At 48.5% G+C, this 15,879-nt stretch overlaps 1 protein-coding gene across 2 annotated transcripts in view; it reads right to left on the bottom strand.

The window, feature by feature from the left end:
* Positions 1-2,970: 2,970 nt before the first annotated feature.
* Crebbp (CREB binding lysine acetyltransferase) overlaps positions 2,971-15,879 on the bottom strand; it is a 133,036-nt gene continuing 120,127 nt past the window's right edge. For both annotated transcript variants that reach the window (XM_076840621.2, XM_076840620.2), the window contains 8 exons: positions 15,478-15,628; positions 15,074-15,220; positions 14,059-14,172; positions 12,704-12,869; positions 11,791-11,958; positions 9,527-9,688; positions 8,805-9,086; positions 2,971-7,728 (listed from right to left, as the gene is read on the bottom strand). In XM_076840621.2, coding sequence (XP_076696736.2) covers positions 5,569-7,728; positions 8,805-9,086; positions 9,527-9,688; positions 11,791-11,958; positions 12,704-12,869; positions 14,059-14,172; positions 15,074-15,220; positions 15,478-15,628 — 3,350 coding nt within the window. In that variant the 3' untranslated portion in view covers positions 2,971-5,568. The remainder of the gene's footprint in view (positions 7,729-8,804; positions 9,087-9,526; positions 9,689-11,790; positions 11,959-12,703; positions 12,870-14,058; positions 14,173-15,073; positions 15,221-15,477; positions 15,629-15,879) is intronic.

Genomic DNA, 15,879 nt, shown 5'->3' with positions numbered 1-15,879 from the left:
CTTGAACTTAAGATATGGGCTTAGCCTCCTGTGTCACTGGGATTACAAGATGTGCCAACTATGACTGTACCTTCCCTCAAACTTAAAAATCAATTTCAAATTCTTGTCTCAGCCCACAGGCCCTGTATCACTTGCCCCTGCCTCTGCCTGTTTCCCTCCCCATCACCACTCTCCAGAGTGGTCTCCAGGATGTTCTCACACAGCTACTCCCAGGGAAACTGCGAGGTGTTTGCTTATTTTATTCCTTTTTCACACCATTTAGGAAATCATCTCTTGTGTAAAACCAAACACATTCATCTACAGGCACTTCTGGCTTGGAAATCCTTTCATTTCAGCAAGGGGAAGTGGTGTTTGGCAAGGGGAGGAAAACCTGGGCTCCATTTAGGATGGGACATGAAACAGCAGGACCCAGGTCCCCTGGAGGATAAACCTACCAGGTTCAGGACAAGATATCTAGGGCTCTCTGTCCACTCCCAGCTGGTTTCCTTGCTCAGGAAACCAATGCTTGGAACTCATGTTATCTATTGAGGGTCAGAAGTAACTTCCCACAAAGGTCTGAGGTTCCTCTATGCTCCAGTCCTGGCTGCCTTCCAGTGCTTTCTGGTGACACCAATTCTAGCTGCCTAACAAATACCTGTCAGCTTCAAATGTCTCTTTGACCTATGATCTTTTCTTTTCCTTGTTCTACCTCCCAGCTTTGGGAGCATGTCTGGTTCCCAAGACTTTTAGCAGCATTTATCTACTCTCCCTCCATTCCTTCCTCAGGAAGCACAGGAAATAACCTTCCTCTTCTCAGGGGCCCACTCCTGTGTCAAGGTCTGAGGCATCCTTGGTGGGGTCAGAGGCTACAAGGAAGGAGTCCTAGCAGCAGGAAGCCTGGCTGACTGGAGAAACAGAGAAAGCACTGATGGCAGAATACACCTTCAGTCACCCTTCCCAGATTCGGTGGGCTTCCAAAGACCTTCAGATGTGGATTCTCATCCTGGCTTGGCATATTCCCCAACTATCTTCTTCAAGCCTTCTTTCATCTGAATTTCATGGACATACCTGGATTTTAAAAATCATTTTTTAAACCGGGCATGGTTGTGTACGTCTGTAATCCCAGTGGCTTGGGAAGCTGAGACAGGAGGATAGTGAGTTCAAAGCTAGCCTTAGCCATGGCGAGGTGCTGAGCAACTCAGTGAGACCTTGTCTCTAAATAAAATACAAAATAGGGTGGGGATGTGGTTCAGTGGTCAAGTGCCTGAGTTCAATCCCCAGCACAAAAAACCCAAAAACCCAAAACCAAAAAAATAAACCCCAAAATCAGTTTTTAAGAGGTTTCTTTGTGAGCCCAGGGACATGGGATGCAAGATCAGACTACAAAACTCATTTCAGTTTCAATCCTCTCACAGGCATTGGGCAGAGGATGGGCCAGAGTCACCTACACCATAATCTTGTTGCTACGAACACTGGATTGACCACTAGGATGTAAACATTTTCCTGATTCCAAAGTTAACCAGCAACTGTTACCACTTACTGTCTGAGGGGGTTACTATATAAGGTTGTTCTCCTAGTTCCCCAAACACCCCCACGGTGGGTTCAGGGTAAACCTGGGTAAGGATGGCAGTAGGAGCTCCAAAGACTAGAAGGGCTCCTCTTCAAGCACAGGGCAAGAGCAGAGCTCAGGGCCCAGGTGCCTCTGCTCTGCTCTGCTCTGCTCTGCATGCTCTATGGACTGGGCTAAATCACTTACCCCACTTACCTTTTTCTACCTTACAGGCCAAAGGAGTGAATCCATTTAAACTATTTGCATATATTATAATGCTTTTTCTATGTCTTCTCTTTATTGTCTATATCAGGAAGGCAGAATTTGGCAAGCTCACTTGAGGTCAAGGCTAAGGCCCAGGGCTTCTTGCTGGGATTGTTCCTTAGTGCCCCCAAACCTCAGAGGCCTTGTGCCAACACTTCTAAGCCCTCTCCAGGTTCTTCCTGATCCCTTAAAAACCTACCACACCAGGTCCTCCCCATGCTAGGCAAGCACTCTACTAAGTTGCACCCCCAGCCCCCTGACATTTTCTAAATCAAAGTGTTCAGTAGCCATGAGCTCCCTATGAAACTGTTTAGTGAAATCAGTCAATAAGATTCCTACTAACTCCTAAGATTGAAGCAAGCTGAAAGCATTGTTTATGGACAATATAGGTAAACTGCAAAGCATCCCCATCACTCATCAAGGTCCTTTGGAGTCTACTTTGGGTGTTAACCTTCACTCAAGTTATCTTTCATTCAACTAATTTGTTTCCCCATCCTTGACTTCTTATTATTCATAATGGAATCAAACAGGATTAAAAATGTGTAATTAACAGCAACATCTGTTAGGAGGCCACTACATCTTTTCAGGCCCAGGTGAACAGAGTTTATTCTCATTCCTACATGCCCCCACGTATGAGTCTGCTACAGTATTGAAACTGTACCTCCACTTCCCAGCACACTATTCTGTGTCAAAAGCATTTCCTGGCTACACAGTGGATACCAAATGTACAATCACTGCCCTAATGAGGTGTTTGTTCTAAACAGCAGCTTATTTTGCAGTGCAGTGCTAAAACTACATTGTTGTTCAAATGAAACCTTTGGTTTAATTGTACAGCAATCAGAAGACACAGAAGCCAGGCACCAGGGCACATGCAGGTAATCCTAGATGTGGGAGACTGAGGCAGGATGAGTTGAGAGTTGGAGGCAGCCTGGGCGACTTAGTGAGACCCTGTCTCAAGTTAAACCTACCAGAGAGCTCAGGAGAGCTCTGGAGAAGCAGCAGCTTTGGTAAAGCATGCCTTCCAAGGCATGTCATTCGATTCCAGCTCTTTAAGGGTAGAAGTTCAAAGAGAGCATCAAACACATATTTAGTCCAGACAATTTCAACTGAGCAACTCCAGTCTTTCAGTGACGAGCTGCTGAGCTAACGCTAAGGATCATTAGCCAATCTGAACCATCTTTGAATCCAAGCAGTTTTACCAGCTTTTATTATAAACACCAGCACATTTTAAGTTCCCTCTTTTTGATCACAAATATAGGACTTTTTTCTTCTCTTCTTAAGTATACAGCATGAGACACAGCATCTGGGCTCTCCAGTTCTTAACAGAAATTTCTTTAGGATTAGTATCCACAGCCCCACACCCTTGACATTGGTTGCTCGGGACAGTTGCATAGGATGCAGACTCCAAAGAGGATGAGGTTGATACATAAGTTTTAAATTCCAGGATAACCTGAAAAAGATAACCCCATTGCCCATTAAAAGGCTGCATGTCAGAGAGCACCACCTTCTGAGCAGGGGCTGGGAGTGGCTCCTCCAGGTCTCCAGATCCGCTTTTTGTTTGTACACAGGGCTCAGGTCTTCCCCCTCTGATGGAAAAGGAAATCTGAAGAGGACTTTGAATGTGCAAGGACCTAAGTAAGTTGAGCAAGATGGCAGATCTCCACAGGAGGGCGTGCCATCACCATGGTGGGGGGGTTGGTCAGGGGTGTTGGATGGGTGATTTTATCCTTACCTGATTAATTCACATCATTAAAACTTAAGATTGAAACCTGTATGCTATATCTACATTGCACTCTTCCAATTTCTTTGAAATCTTCAAATTGAGGTTCCCAAGCCAAAAGTCAAGTATTTTGAAAATACTTCTGTGAACATAAGGGCCACAAAAGGGAACCTATCAGGGCCACAATTTCTAAATCCAACACCACAAACCCTGCTCTTCTCATCTAGACCACTCTTTGATGGATTCCTGGGGGAGAGGGCAGCAGACTAGGTGGTTAATTTTGGCTCCCCTGGGGTTGGTCCTCCTCTTGGATGAGATGTCATCCGAGAGCTCATGTCATCTGCTCAGTAAGGGCACAACTGGACCTCGGAGAGGGTAGGACCTGGCCTGTGTAAAGAAGGCTCTGCTGAGGCCAGATGAGACAGGCTGAAGGAGGTATCTGCCCTATGAAATCAGGATTTTAGAGCGGGGCAGGGAATGGGGTCAGGAACCACCCTGAGTCCCTTGAGCACCCTTTTCACCAATTCTGGGATTTGCAGATAGAAACAGGTGGCTACCTGAAGGGCAGGAAGTCCTCCCCATCACCAGGGTGACTGGCTCCAACAGAAGGCAGGACAGGGGAAGTGGGCTGGAAGCAAAGTGCTGTTTCAGACCCATTGGTGGGACCTCACAGCACAAGTGAAATTCACCTGTGAGCATCAAAAGTTGAGGCTGAGGCCAGGCTGTTGTCTCAGTCTCTGGGAAGGAAGCCCCAAGAGGCTGTTGGCCTGGGATGTTTCCCAGCTACCCACCACATTGCCACCATGAGCGCAGCCCCAGCCTCTCCACTCCGAGTGAACAATCAGAACCATATCTTACAAAGAACAGACTCCAAAAATATATATAAATAAATAAAAACCTTAAACATTCTTACAGGGATCTTAAAGAACAGAATACATGTTAAAAACTTCAGTAATTTATATCAATTTTAAGCGATACTTTATATACAATGGGGGAAAAACACATGCATAGTCCAAATACAATGTTGAAAACAGCATTTTCATAACAAAAACCCCAACACCAAGTGTTAATACCATGTACATGAATTCAAGAAGGACCACCCTTTTTGTCTGTTGCACACAGTTTATTTAACAATATGATATAAGAAATGAGTTGGTACTTTACCATTCTATACAGTGATTGAATCTTCTTGAATTTTCTTATTTATAGTAATTATAGCGCTTGCATGATTTACACTAGAATTGCTTTTCCTCATTTCAAGTTTCACATAGAAGAAAGAAAAGAATGCTTCTTCTCTATTAACATTAGCATGGTCTAAGAGAGTGATCATCCCTATTTTTGTCTAAAACCAGTTTTATCAGAGAAACAAAGCAACAATTTCTACATCTGCAAGACAAGAGTTTGGCTTAGGCCAGCATGTATAGATAGATGTGTGTGGGTGTGTACGTGTGTGCACGCCGAGTCAACTCCTATCGTCCAGGGGTAATACTTGGAGACGCCCACAGAGTTCACTATAGAAAAAAAATCTTCCCGCAACGTCAGTTATCGGGATACATTATAAGATGCATTATTTCAGGAACCAGTTTCTGAATATTATTTTTCTTCTCACTTTTAAACATAAATGTTTAAAGTCTTGAAAATACAAATAAAAAATATGAATATAATGAACTTGCTTTTCCCATTAAAAAAAGGCATGAGTCACCAGTAATGACGACAAAAAGAATCCAAACAAGCCCCCCTCCCCCCAAAATAAAAACAGAAAGAAAAAAAAAAAGAATGGAAAAAAAAACCAAAATAAACCAAAAACAGAGAGAGAGAGAGAGAGAGAGAGAGAGAGAGAGAGAAGCGAGAGCGAGAGAGACAGACCAGATATTTAAATCAACTGGTTTTTAACAAAAAAATATATTCTTTGTATTGTTTCTTTAAACATCAATCCACCCTTCCATGGCCTGGAAGTTGCAGTTCCATCTAGGAATAAAAAGAGCCCAGATGCCTGGATTTTCAGTACAAAAGGTCCAAGAACATGAAAGGGACAAAAAGTGATGCTCTCATAATGCTACAAACCCTCCACAAACTTTTCTAGCGTGTCTCCCGTGGTGTCACCAACCAGGGAAAGTTCGCTGGATAGTGCGCTCCTGTTGGGGGTGTTCAACTGGGGGAGCATTGCACTCTGTTCGGGGTTCCCCAGGTGTCCCTGATCCATGGAGCTGGCCATGGTGACTGCGAGTCCAGGGTGGGGGGAACCAGTCTGGGGTGAGACATGGTGTGGTGAAGGCTGGGGCTGTATCCTTGGTGACGGGCTGGAATGTGGAGGCTGGGACTGGGGCCGCGGAGACTGGACAGGGGCTGGAGACCGCACCTGGTTACTAAGGGACGTGGCGATCTGCTGGCCAGGGAGATGCGAGGCCTGTGGCTGTCCTGAGAGCATGTGCTGCTGGGGGCTCATGGGGTTCGGTTGGCCTGGGGACCCAATCTGCTGCTTCATCTGTTGCTGCTGTAGAATCCGCTGCTGCAGGGCCTGCTGGATATTCGGGGTGCTGTCTGCCCCCAGCCCAGGCTGCCCCATCTGGCTGAGCTGTCCCATCTGAGCGGCCATCTGGCCCATGGAGCTACCCTGGATGGGGAGATGTTGCTGCATGCGCTGCTGCTGCATGGCTGGAGTGTAGCCTCCGGGTCCTTGTGGCTGCTGGAACTGGCCATGCCCAGTCATGCCCCCAGCCATGGTGGCATTGCCTTGCTGCTGCTGCTGCTGCTGCTGCTGCTGCTGCTGTTGCTGCTGTTGTTGCTGCTGCTGCTGTTGCTGCTGTTGTTGGAGCAACTGCCGCCTCAGCATCTCTCGGTACTGTGGATTCATACTTGCCATGTTGGGGTTGTGTCCTGGGTTCATGATATTCAGAGCCTGGCCCTGGGGGTTCAGGCCTCCCATTGCCTGCTGCTGCGGAGGCACACCAGGCCGTGGCACACCAGCTTGCATTGCGTTCAGGTTCTGCATGCCAGGCTGCTGGTGCATGCCGGGCTGGGGCTGCATGCCAGGCTGGGGCTGCATGCCAGGCTGATTTGCCACATACTTGGCTGTGCGCTGTTTGATGAAAGCTGCCATTAGCTGGGGGTTCGACTTAAGGATGTTCAGCACCTGTTGCTGCTGCTGAGGGGAGCTGGGAGACTTCAGGGTCCGCAGTAGGTCTTGCAAGGCGCTGGGAGAGATGCTCCTGGGTGGCTGCACACTGGGCATTCGAGGCCCGGCTACAGCTGCCTGAGCCTGCATGGACATCACAGGCCTGGGAATGCCTGGCATTGGCTGCTGCTGGGGGATGGGTGCCTGTTGCCACTGCCCAGGTGGCATGCTAGGCATGACAGGCCCACTGACCTGGTTGGGTCGGGGCACATTCAAGCCTACAGGGGCCATTTGGCTCCCTGGGGTTCCCATGCTTGTGCGCCCTGGGGGCATGCCATTGTTGATGTTCACTCGGTATAGGTGTTGCTGCTGTTGGGCCTCACGTTCAATCTGCCGGGCTGCTTCCACTGCTGCAGGTGGGGGCTGGGCTGGGGGTGGGGGTGCCTGTACTTGGTTGGTGGGCTTCCCAGCAGATACCGTTGTAGGGGGCTGAGTCCGGGCCACACTGGGGAAGCCAGCTGGTGACATGCTCACAGGTGAGGGCTGGGGCTGGGCAGGGGGCTGTGGTGTCTGGGGTGTGCTGGGCTGCTGTGTGGGGGTCCCAGGTGGTGCTGAGGTAGGAGAAGGCAAACTCTGCTGAGGCACATTGCGGGTGTTCATGGTGGCCATCCTCCGGCGCATGAGCTGGGCCTGCTGCAGGCGGTGCTGGATCTGCTGCTGGCGGAGCTTGTGTTTGATGTTGAGGCAGAAGGGTACGGGGCATTTGTTTTCTTGGCAGTGTTTGGCATGGTAGCAGCAAAGAGCAATGAGCTGCTTGCACACTGGGCAGCCTCCATTGGTCTTGCGCTTACAGCCCTTGGTGTGCTGCACGACCCTCTTCATCTTCTGGCAGGATGGCAGTGAGCAGTTGGCATTGCGGCACTGGCAAGCATGCACCAGGGACTGGATGCAGCGTTGGATGCTCAGACGCCGGGACTCCTGGGGACTCTTGGACTGTGGCTCACCCTGGCTGCTGCCCTCATCATCCAGGCCCAGGCCCCACTTCACCATCTTGTGGGTGTGGCTCTTTGTGTTGTAGCAGTTGATGCAAAGATCATAGTCCTGCAGACAAGGAAAGGAAATAGGCTGGCATCAACACAGGGCCCACCATGACCAGACATTCTGGCTGTCCCTCCCCACGCTAGTGTCTGCATGAGGTTCCCAGGCAGTGGACACCTGTCCCCTTCCTGTCTTGCTTCCTCTGCTGTGGGAAAAACATCAGGTCCTGCTACATCCCTCCGACTCCCACACCCAGACTGTGAACGCTGCAACCATTTCTTCCACACTCCACCAGAGACCATGGGACCTCTTTCCCAGGAAGGCATGAGTGCCAAAAGGTCCTTCCCCAACACAGAAGCCCAAGTGACTGAAAAGTGCATGCACCTGAAAACAGAGAATAAAGCACTAAATCTGAAGAATATAGCCCCAGGATGGGTATGAAAACTGCTCACAGGAAGAATATGAAAGCCCCAGTATTAGGAAAGTAGAAAGAAGGTGAGAAGGTGGGAGGAGGTTGGTAAAGAGAGGCACTCAGAGGTGGGCAAAGGAGGGGCCAGGCATGCACATGGGTAACCCCAGCCCTGCCAAGGCAAGCTGCCCACATGGCAGTGACTGTGGGCCATCCTGGGAGGAAGTGCAGGTGGAAAGCATGGCATCAGTGACTCTTTAGAAAGGGAACCAGAGGGCCCAGCACAGTCTGACCTACCAGCCCACCAAGGGGCAACCAGTGAGCCTGTCCATGGAGTCCATTAGGGACATGAGAGGAGGGGCTCACGTTCCTGACCCAAGGTGCCCAACCTGCCAGCAGGGCAGAGGACATCCCTGATCTCTTAGCAAGACTAGAGCTGGAGTCACAAGGAGGCAAAGAGATCTGAATTACCATAGGACCAAAGTACCCCACTGCCCCTTCCAAGCCTGCCCAACCAAAACCATAGGCTGCCCTGGGGGTACTGCAGCTGTACTAGACATAGAGTAGGAGCCAGTGAAACACAGGGAAGAAGACAGCATCCCGACAGGCTCCTTGTGCTGAAAGGGTCAGCAGAAACACAGCTGGGCAAAGATACCAACAGTGACCTGTGTGTGCTCAGTTGGAACTCTGTGTTAGCTGCTGGAGAAGGGAAGGAAGTGGTGGGGCCTACCTCACACACAGTACAGTGCCAGCGGGTCTCCACATGGTGTTTGCACTCGTTGCAGGTATAGACAAAGCGGTCCTGGCCCTGGGTGTGCAGCTCCACCAGCATGCACAGTGTGGACCACTTGGAGCGGCGCAAGGAGGAGAACTCCCAGTGCTTGTCTCTGGCCAAGGTAAGGAAGGCATCACGTCCATCCATGAGGTCACAGCTGAGCAGGGGGTCAGGGTCCACGATGGGGGGCAGGGTGTTGATGACAGGCCCAGCATGCAGGTGAATCACAAAGAAGACCTGCAGAGAGGAGCTGCATTAGCCTCCCCTCCACCTGCAGAATAGGCAGGCAGCAGAGCCCAATGCCTGCTTAAGGGCCCTAGCTTCATGGGATGGAACAGAATTGATGACAAGTAACAACCAGCCAGTTCTGCTCTCTATGAGTAGCCCTCCTCCCTTCCACTGTAGACCTACACAGGGTACCTGGAGATAGCCGGCCTTGAGCCCTCTCCATCTCCTGGCTAGAGGCAGAGCTGCTGCTTCATCTGGTCCCTGAGCATAACCAATACCACACCCACAGCCTGTGCCACTACCTCTTTTTTTTTTTTTTTTAGTTATAGATGGACAGACTGCCTTTATTTTATTTATTTTTATGTGGTGCTAAGGATAGAACCCAGTGCCTCACACATGCCAGGCAAGCACTCTGCCCCTGAGCTACAGCCCCAGCCCTGTGCCGCTACCTCTTTGTGCTTCTCCATGGTAGCATAGAGCTTCTGGGACAGGTCGTTGGACACATTGGGCATGCTGGGCTTCTTCTTGTTGGCGCGGCTAATGCTACTTTTGTTCTTGTTCGTCTTCTTGTTGTTCTTTTTCTTGGCATTCTTGCTGTCACCCTGACTGCCCTGCAACCACAAACAAAGTTGTCAGACCAGCTTCCTCTCCCACACTTGGTACTAACACCCAACTCTCAGACCATAGGGCTCCAGGAAACCCAGCCTAAGGAGGGAATGCTGGGCAGAACCAGTCTTCAGAGAGAAAGGTGGTGAGGATGGGAGCAGAACTTATACTCAGCCAGGCCTGGCCATGTCACCTGTAGTGCCATGTCACCTCTCAAGGGAAAGTGGACCGGGAAAGCTAGTTCAAGATCTAACAAAGGAGGAGGGAGCATTTCCCACTGCTCCCCACTGTTCCACTGGACACTAAATTGCTATACCCCAGCTTGCACTCCCCAGTCTTTTCTGTGCCTGCAAAAGGGCTCTGAACCACTTGGAGCGGCGCAAGGAGGAGAACTCCCAGTGCTTGTCTCTGGCCAAGGTGAGGAAGGTAAGTCAAAGCAGGTAAGTCTTCAACAGAAGGATGTGAAGAAGGAAAAAAGCCATGCTGGAAAGAGCAGGAACTCTCATGAATCTCTTCCAAGTCCCATTTAAGGCCCAATGTTCTATCACTGAGCTTCATCCCCAGCCCAGAACCTTCATTTTTTAACAGGTGGGAGGGGATGGAGAGTCCTCAGGGCCTCACTAATTTGCCAAGGCTGGCCTTAAACCTGCAAGGCTGTTTTTGAACTTTGATCCTCCTATCTCAGCCTCAGAAGTTCCTGGGATTTCAGGTGTGCACCATTGCACCCAGTTTCAGAACTTATTTTGAGAGCAAAGCAGCATTCCACTCTAAGGGTTAGTCATAAATAAAATTATGGACATCCTCAGGATGTCCCTGAGGAAGGCAAGTCCTTGCCATCATGTTTAAACTCCACATAAAGAGAACAGCAAGTCCACGCTTCAGCACCTGTGGCACCTTGCCCTCCAACCATGTGTGCGTCCCTGGTACATGGCCAGGGATGGCCCAGGGATAAGCCCCTCTCTACCTCCACGCTCTGAACAATTTTGCTGCCATCAAACCAGATGCTTCCCTGGCTGGGATAAAGCTTGGCCTGCGATATTCCTCAGAGCCTACCTCCTATGGCAACAAGGCTCTCCTGCAGGAACTCAGCAGTCAGGGCTCTGATTCTAACCAGGCACCATAACCTCCCAAAGTTGGGCCCAAACCAGATCACCTGGTTTCTCCTGCACTGAACTTTGAAACCTGCCAGATTTTCTAAGGTCAGCCCAAGTATAGGCTTCACCCTAAGGTGAAGGGACTTCTAAGAACCGAGTCACCAACCCCTGATGTGGACCAACCATGCTCCAGAGAAAGGCCATCCTCTGTCAGTCTAGTGTCAGGAGGTCAGAAAATTACAAAAGTCCTAGAGCTCTTGTTGGGAATCACCAGGACAAAAGCTTGTGAGTCTCCTGGTCAACACTCTCTGTTCTGTAGAGACTGAGGGCTGGCAGGCCAACAGCATAACCAAGTTGCACATGGCCTATTACAAAGCATCCATGCAACTGAACACAGTACATTTCCTTCCCTGTCTAGAAGGCTCTTCCTCTGCATCTTGTGTGGTGGGGGTCTCTGAGCTCCCATGTCACCTGTGTGACAGCACCCCAGACCTCCTACCCCAGCCCCTGTACTTTGACTGCTTCTCAGAGCTCTCTCACCACTGCAGCAGGAGCCACGCAGCTACCCAGGCCCTTCCTGTGTCTCCTACTAGAACACACCCCGGGGCAAGGATGGAATCCTGCTTAGTTTGTGCTGTAGTGCTGGGTACAGAAGGATAATTATCAGTGAACAGGCTGAGCACAGGAAGGCAAAGGAAGAGCTGCCACAAAATGCAGGAACAAGGTTCTCCTGGTTAAGTAACTTCTGTTTACCTCTGCCTGCCTTCCTAGCTCCCCAACAGGACACCTTCCCTTCTCCTCTCTGGATCTAACTCCCATGCTCCATCCCTGCTCCCAGCGCATCCTTTGTGTAAAGACCCCGGGCAGATCCCCTACCATAGGTGGTGACATCCTGAGCCCATGAGTCGAAGACACCATCACATAAATAACACAATTGCAAATGTGTGCTTCCTGGCCTGCTACTTAGCATGCCTGGGGCCTGCTAGGGCTGGGGTCTTGGGGAGGGCCTGCACCTCGGGGGTCTCGCTAGCTGCCGTGCTCTCCTCTTTCTTCCTCTCTTCTTCTTCTTGTTCTAGTTCCTTAATGCTCTCTTCCAACACATTGGGCCAAAAATCTCCTTCAAAATAGGGCAACTCCTTGGCACTTGTGAGCCTGTCTTCGGTTGCTTGTTTGAAGATGTCCTGGGAGAAAGCAAAGCACAGCAGTGAGAGGACAGCGCTTAGGCCCCTGGGAACCAGGCACACCAGCCACTGATAGGAGCAGACTGCACTGCCGAGATCTACTATAGACACCTCTGCATTTTCATTCTATACTGCCAAGTTTTTGCTTTTCAATCTTTTTACATGTGTCTGTGGTGCTGGGGATTGAACCCTACTCGCTACCACTGAGCTAAATCCTCAGCCCATCTTATTTTGAGACAGGGTCTCACTAAGTTGCCAAGGCTGGCCCTTAAACGTGTGATCCTTTGGCCTTAGTTTCCAACAAGTGTGAGTCACTGTATCTGACTTTGTTTTCTAATTTTAATTTACTTTTTTGTGGTACTGGGGATGAAACCCAGGGCCTTGCACACGCTAGGCAAGTGCTCTACCACAGCAGTATATCTCCGGCCCCATTTTCTTTTCTTTTTTTAAAAATATTTATTTTTTAGTTTTAGGTGGACACAATATCTTTATTTTACATTTATGTGATGCTGAGGATTGAACCCAGTGCCCCATGGATGGTAGGCGAGCGCTCTACCACTGAGCCACAACCCCAGCCCCTCCCATTTTCTTTTTTAAAATTTTTTCTTCTGTTTATTTTCAGTTTCCTGGCCCCATTTTTCTAATATTTTTATGTGAACACAATTATAATGCACATAAGCAAAAGAGGAAAACACAAAAATGAATTTCAATCAGCTATGAAAAGCACAAAACCATTGGTAGCTACCTTATAGTCATGAATGATCCGCTCTGCAAATGCCTTGTCCAGCATCTTCTTATACCACTCCTGTAGTCGTTTTGGTTTGGGGATTTTTTGATCAGGGGGGTGGCAATGGAAGATGTAGTCATCTCCTTCACTTGGGGGACAGGCCCAGATGTGTCCTGTTACATACCTGCAGGACACAAGCATCAATGTAATAGGCCCTACCTTCAAGGAGTCATAGCTAAGGATCAGGAGCCAAAACAAGGAAAGAAATAATTACAAAGAAAGAAGAAAATAAAGAAATTACCATAATGCTTATGGTGGAACCTGTGAGAGACCTAGGTTCCAAGCCAGTGTGCTGGGGGTGGGGTGGGTGGTGGGTTATCACTTGTGAATTCAAGCCTGGATGTGGCCCTGAAACACTTTGCTCTCAGAGATGCTCACAGGAAGAGGGCCAGTCATGGCCCTGATCACCTCATCACAGAGCCTCGAAGCGAGTCAAGGCACAGCAAAGGAGTACATCACGTGTGTACTGTGCTTTCTGCTTATGTCCTTAGCGCACCAGAAAGGCAGCTCAGTTGAGTATTTCTAACGGGTTATGGTCAAATCACATTTGTTCTAAGACATTATTTTTTAAAGTTGTAGATGGATACATTTTATTTATATTATTTTATAAGGTGCTGAGGATTGAACCCAGTGCCTCACACTTGCTAGGCAAGCACTCTAACTGAGCCACAACCCCAGCCCCTGTTTAAGACATTTTGATCATCTAGAGAGCTCTAACCTTTTCAAGTTTGGGGAAGGAATGTGATAGATCTGTAATGTAAAAGTCAAAGTACTGCAGAAAGAAGTCAGACATAAGGGACACTGTACTGTAGGGTACCATTCCTATGGGATATCTAGAAAACACAAATTTACAGAGACAGGAAGTAGATTAGTGGTTGCCTAGGGCAGAGGTGGGACAGGGATTAACAGCAAAGGGGCACAGGGATCTCTTGGAGGGGATGGAAACATTCTAAAACTGATTTATGATGGTAGCTGCAATATTCAGTAAAGTCACCCAAAGCCACTAACTTGTAAACGTGAAATAAGCAGATTTTTGTGACATATAATCATGCCTTGATTAAGGGGAAAGAGAATGAAAAGCAAGCGAAAGCAGGCAAAGAGCTTGAATTGTCTCCTCTTGAAGTCAGACATACATGCTTCCAAAAGCACTTTAAAGAAGGCTTGGAAGACTTCTGAATTGTGATATTAGAAATACCACACACACACACACACACACACACACAAATTTAGGTGAAAAAACTCATTATTTCACAAGATAAACATGCAGGAAAAAACAAAAAGTTTTTATTGGTTCTGAATAATTTAATCCTTACCCCAATTTCTTCACATATTCTAGGTATCCAATAAGGATCTCGTGGTAAACAGCTGTCCGGAGGCATCGTGGCCGGAAGAAATGAATACTGTCCAGATAAGATATGTAAACACGCCTGCAGGGGTACATTTTAAATTCAGGATCGCAAAGAAACACCAGCATCCAAAAACATTTTCATAAAGGCTTTGTTTTGTTTTGTTTTTGCAGTACTGGGAATTCATCAGGGCCTTGTGTATGCTAGGCAAACACCCTACCACTGAACTATATCCCTAACTCTTTTTTAAAAAATTGAGACTAATCTAATGCCCATGCTGGCCTCTAACTTTGAGATTCTCCAGAGTCAATGGGATTATAGGTGCATATCACTACTCCTGGTGATGCTATTTTGACAGAATGGGATAAAATCCCTACCATAGACCCTGCTGCCAACCAAGGAAACAGTTATCATTTTCTGCTGCCAACAGAAAGGATGGCATCCCCTACCCAGGCAGAGCCAAGGAAGGACTAAGGCAAACTTGGGAGACAACTTGCAGGTTCCTCTCACCAACATTCTTTTTTTTTTTTTAAATTTTTTCGATATTTATTTTTTCAGTTCTCGGTGGACACAACATCTTTTGTTTGTATGTGGTGCTGAGGACTGAACCCGGGCCGCATGCATGCCAGGCGAGCGCGCTACCGCTTGAGCCACATCCCAGCCCTCACCTACATTCTTGACTAAACCTGTACCAACTTCACTTGAACAGGTGCATCCAGGTGACCCCATGTCCGGGTAGGATAGAGAAGACAGTAAGACAAAGGCCCATGTGCACTCACAACCCAGACACATGCCATGGTCATCAAGACCCTTTGATTCCCACTAGTTTAGAGGAAAACAAAACTAACTGGTTTGGTTAGTTAACTGTGGCTTATTTAAATCTAGTACTGAAGAACACATGCTCTCTAAGGAACCTGAGCTTGGTCTGTGTGCATACAACATGCGAGCGATGCACTTCTTTAGAAAGGAGATGGAAGGCTACCTTGTGTTTGGTGGGGGACAATCAGAGCCGTACTCCTGGACGTGCATTCCAAAAAAGCACACATCCACGCCATCGATCTCCTCGAAAGCAAAGAGTGCTTTGGTTCGATAGGGAAAAGACTCAGACATTTCTCCAGAATCCACAAACCTAGAAAGAAAGTCAGACCTGGTGTTTAAAGACATCCTTGTCTACGAGATGCTGCTGATCTAACCTGGTCAGGAGAGTGAAGGTCCAACCACCTCTGGGACTGGTCAGAGAACCCCCCTGACCTGACCACCTCAGGGCTGTAAGCCAGTTCTTCCCGACCCTACTTCCTGGACCAGGAGACCCCTTCCATGGAGGGAAGCCTGGCCAAGCAGATGTGAGGACTGCTTCAGCAGGGTTTAGGAAGTGAGCACACAAACCTTGACTTCATCCCAGGTTTGACCTCCACAGTCTTGTCTGAGCTGGCCACTACTCTGACAAAAACCTCCCCAGCTTCAGGGTGATTCTGGCGCCGCAAAAACTTGTTCACTCGGTCTTCTAAGTGGTTTCCCAATCTTGTGGTCTGCAGTCCTAGAAGCCCAGAAGGAGCAGGTAAAAGGATCAGAGAGCAGCTGAGACCACAGATCCACTTCTCCCAGCACCACCTGAGGTTCTCCAGGGTTAACATCTTATTTGAGATATATGTGCTTATGAGGGAAAGCAGACTGTGAAGTCTTAGGGTGTTTACCTTCCCAGATGTTTGTTTCCATTCTTTTCTAAAAGGCAAAGAATCATAGACACAGCCTGAATCTGTTGAGGACTGTGAGGAGAGGATGGGGAGA

Source organism: Callospermophilus lateralis, chromosome 19 (assembly GCF_048772815.1).
Source record: "Callospermophilus lateralis isolate mCalLat2 chromosome 19, mCalLat2.hap1, whole genome shotgun sequence".
NCBI classification, from domain to species: Eukaryota; Metazoa; Chordata; class Mammalia; order Rodentia; family Sciuridae; genus Callospermophilus; species Callospermophilus lateralis.
This window is presented reverse-complemented; position numbering and strand designations above follow the sequence as displayed.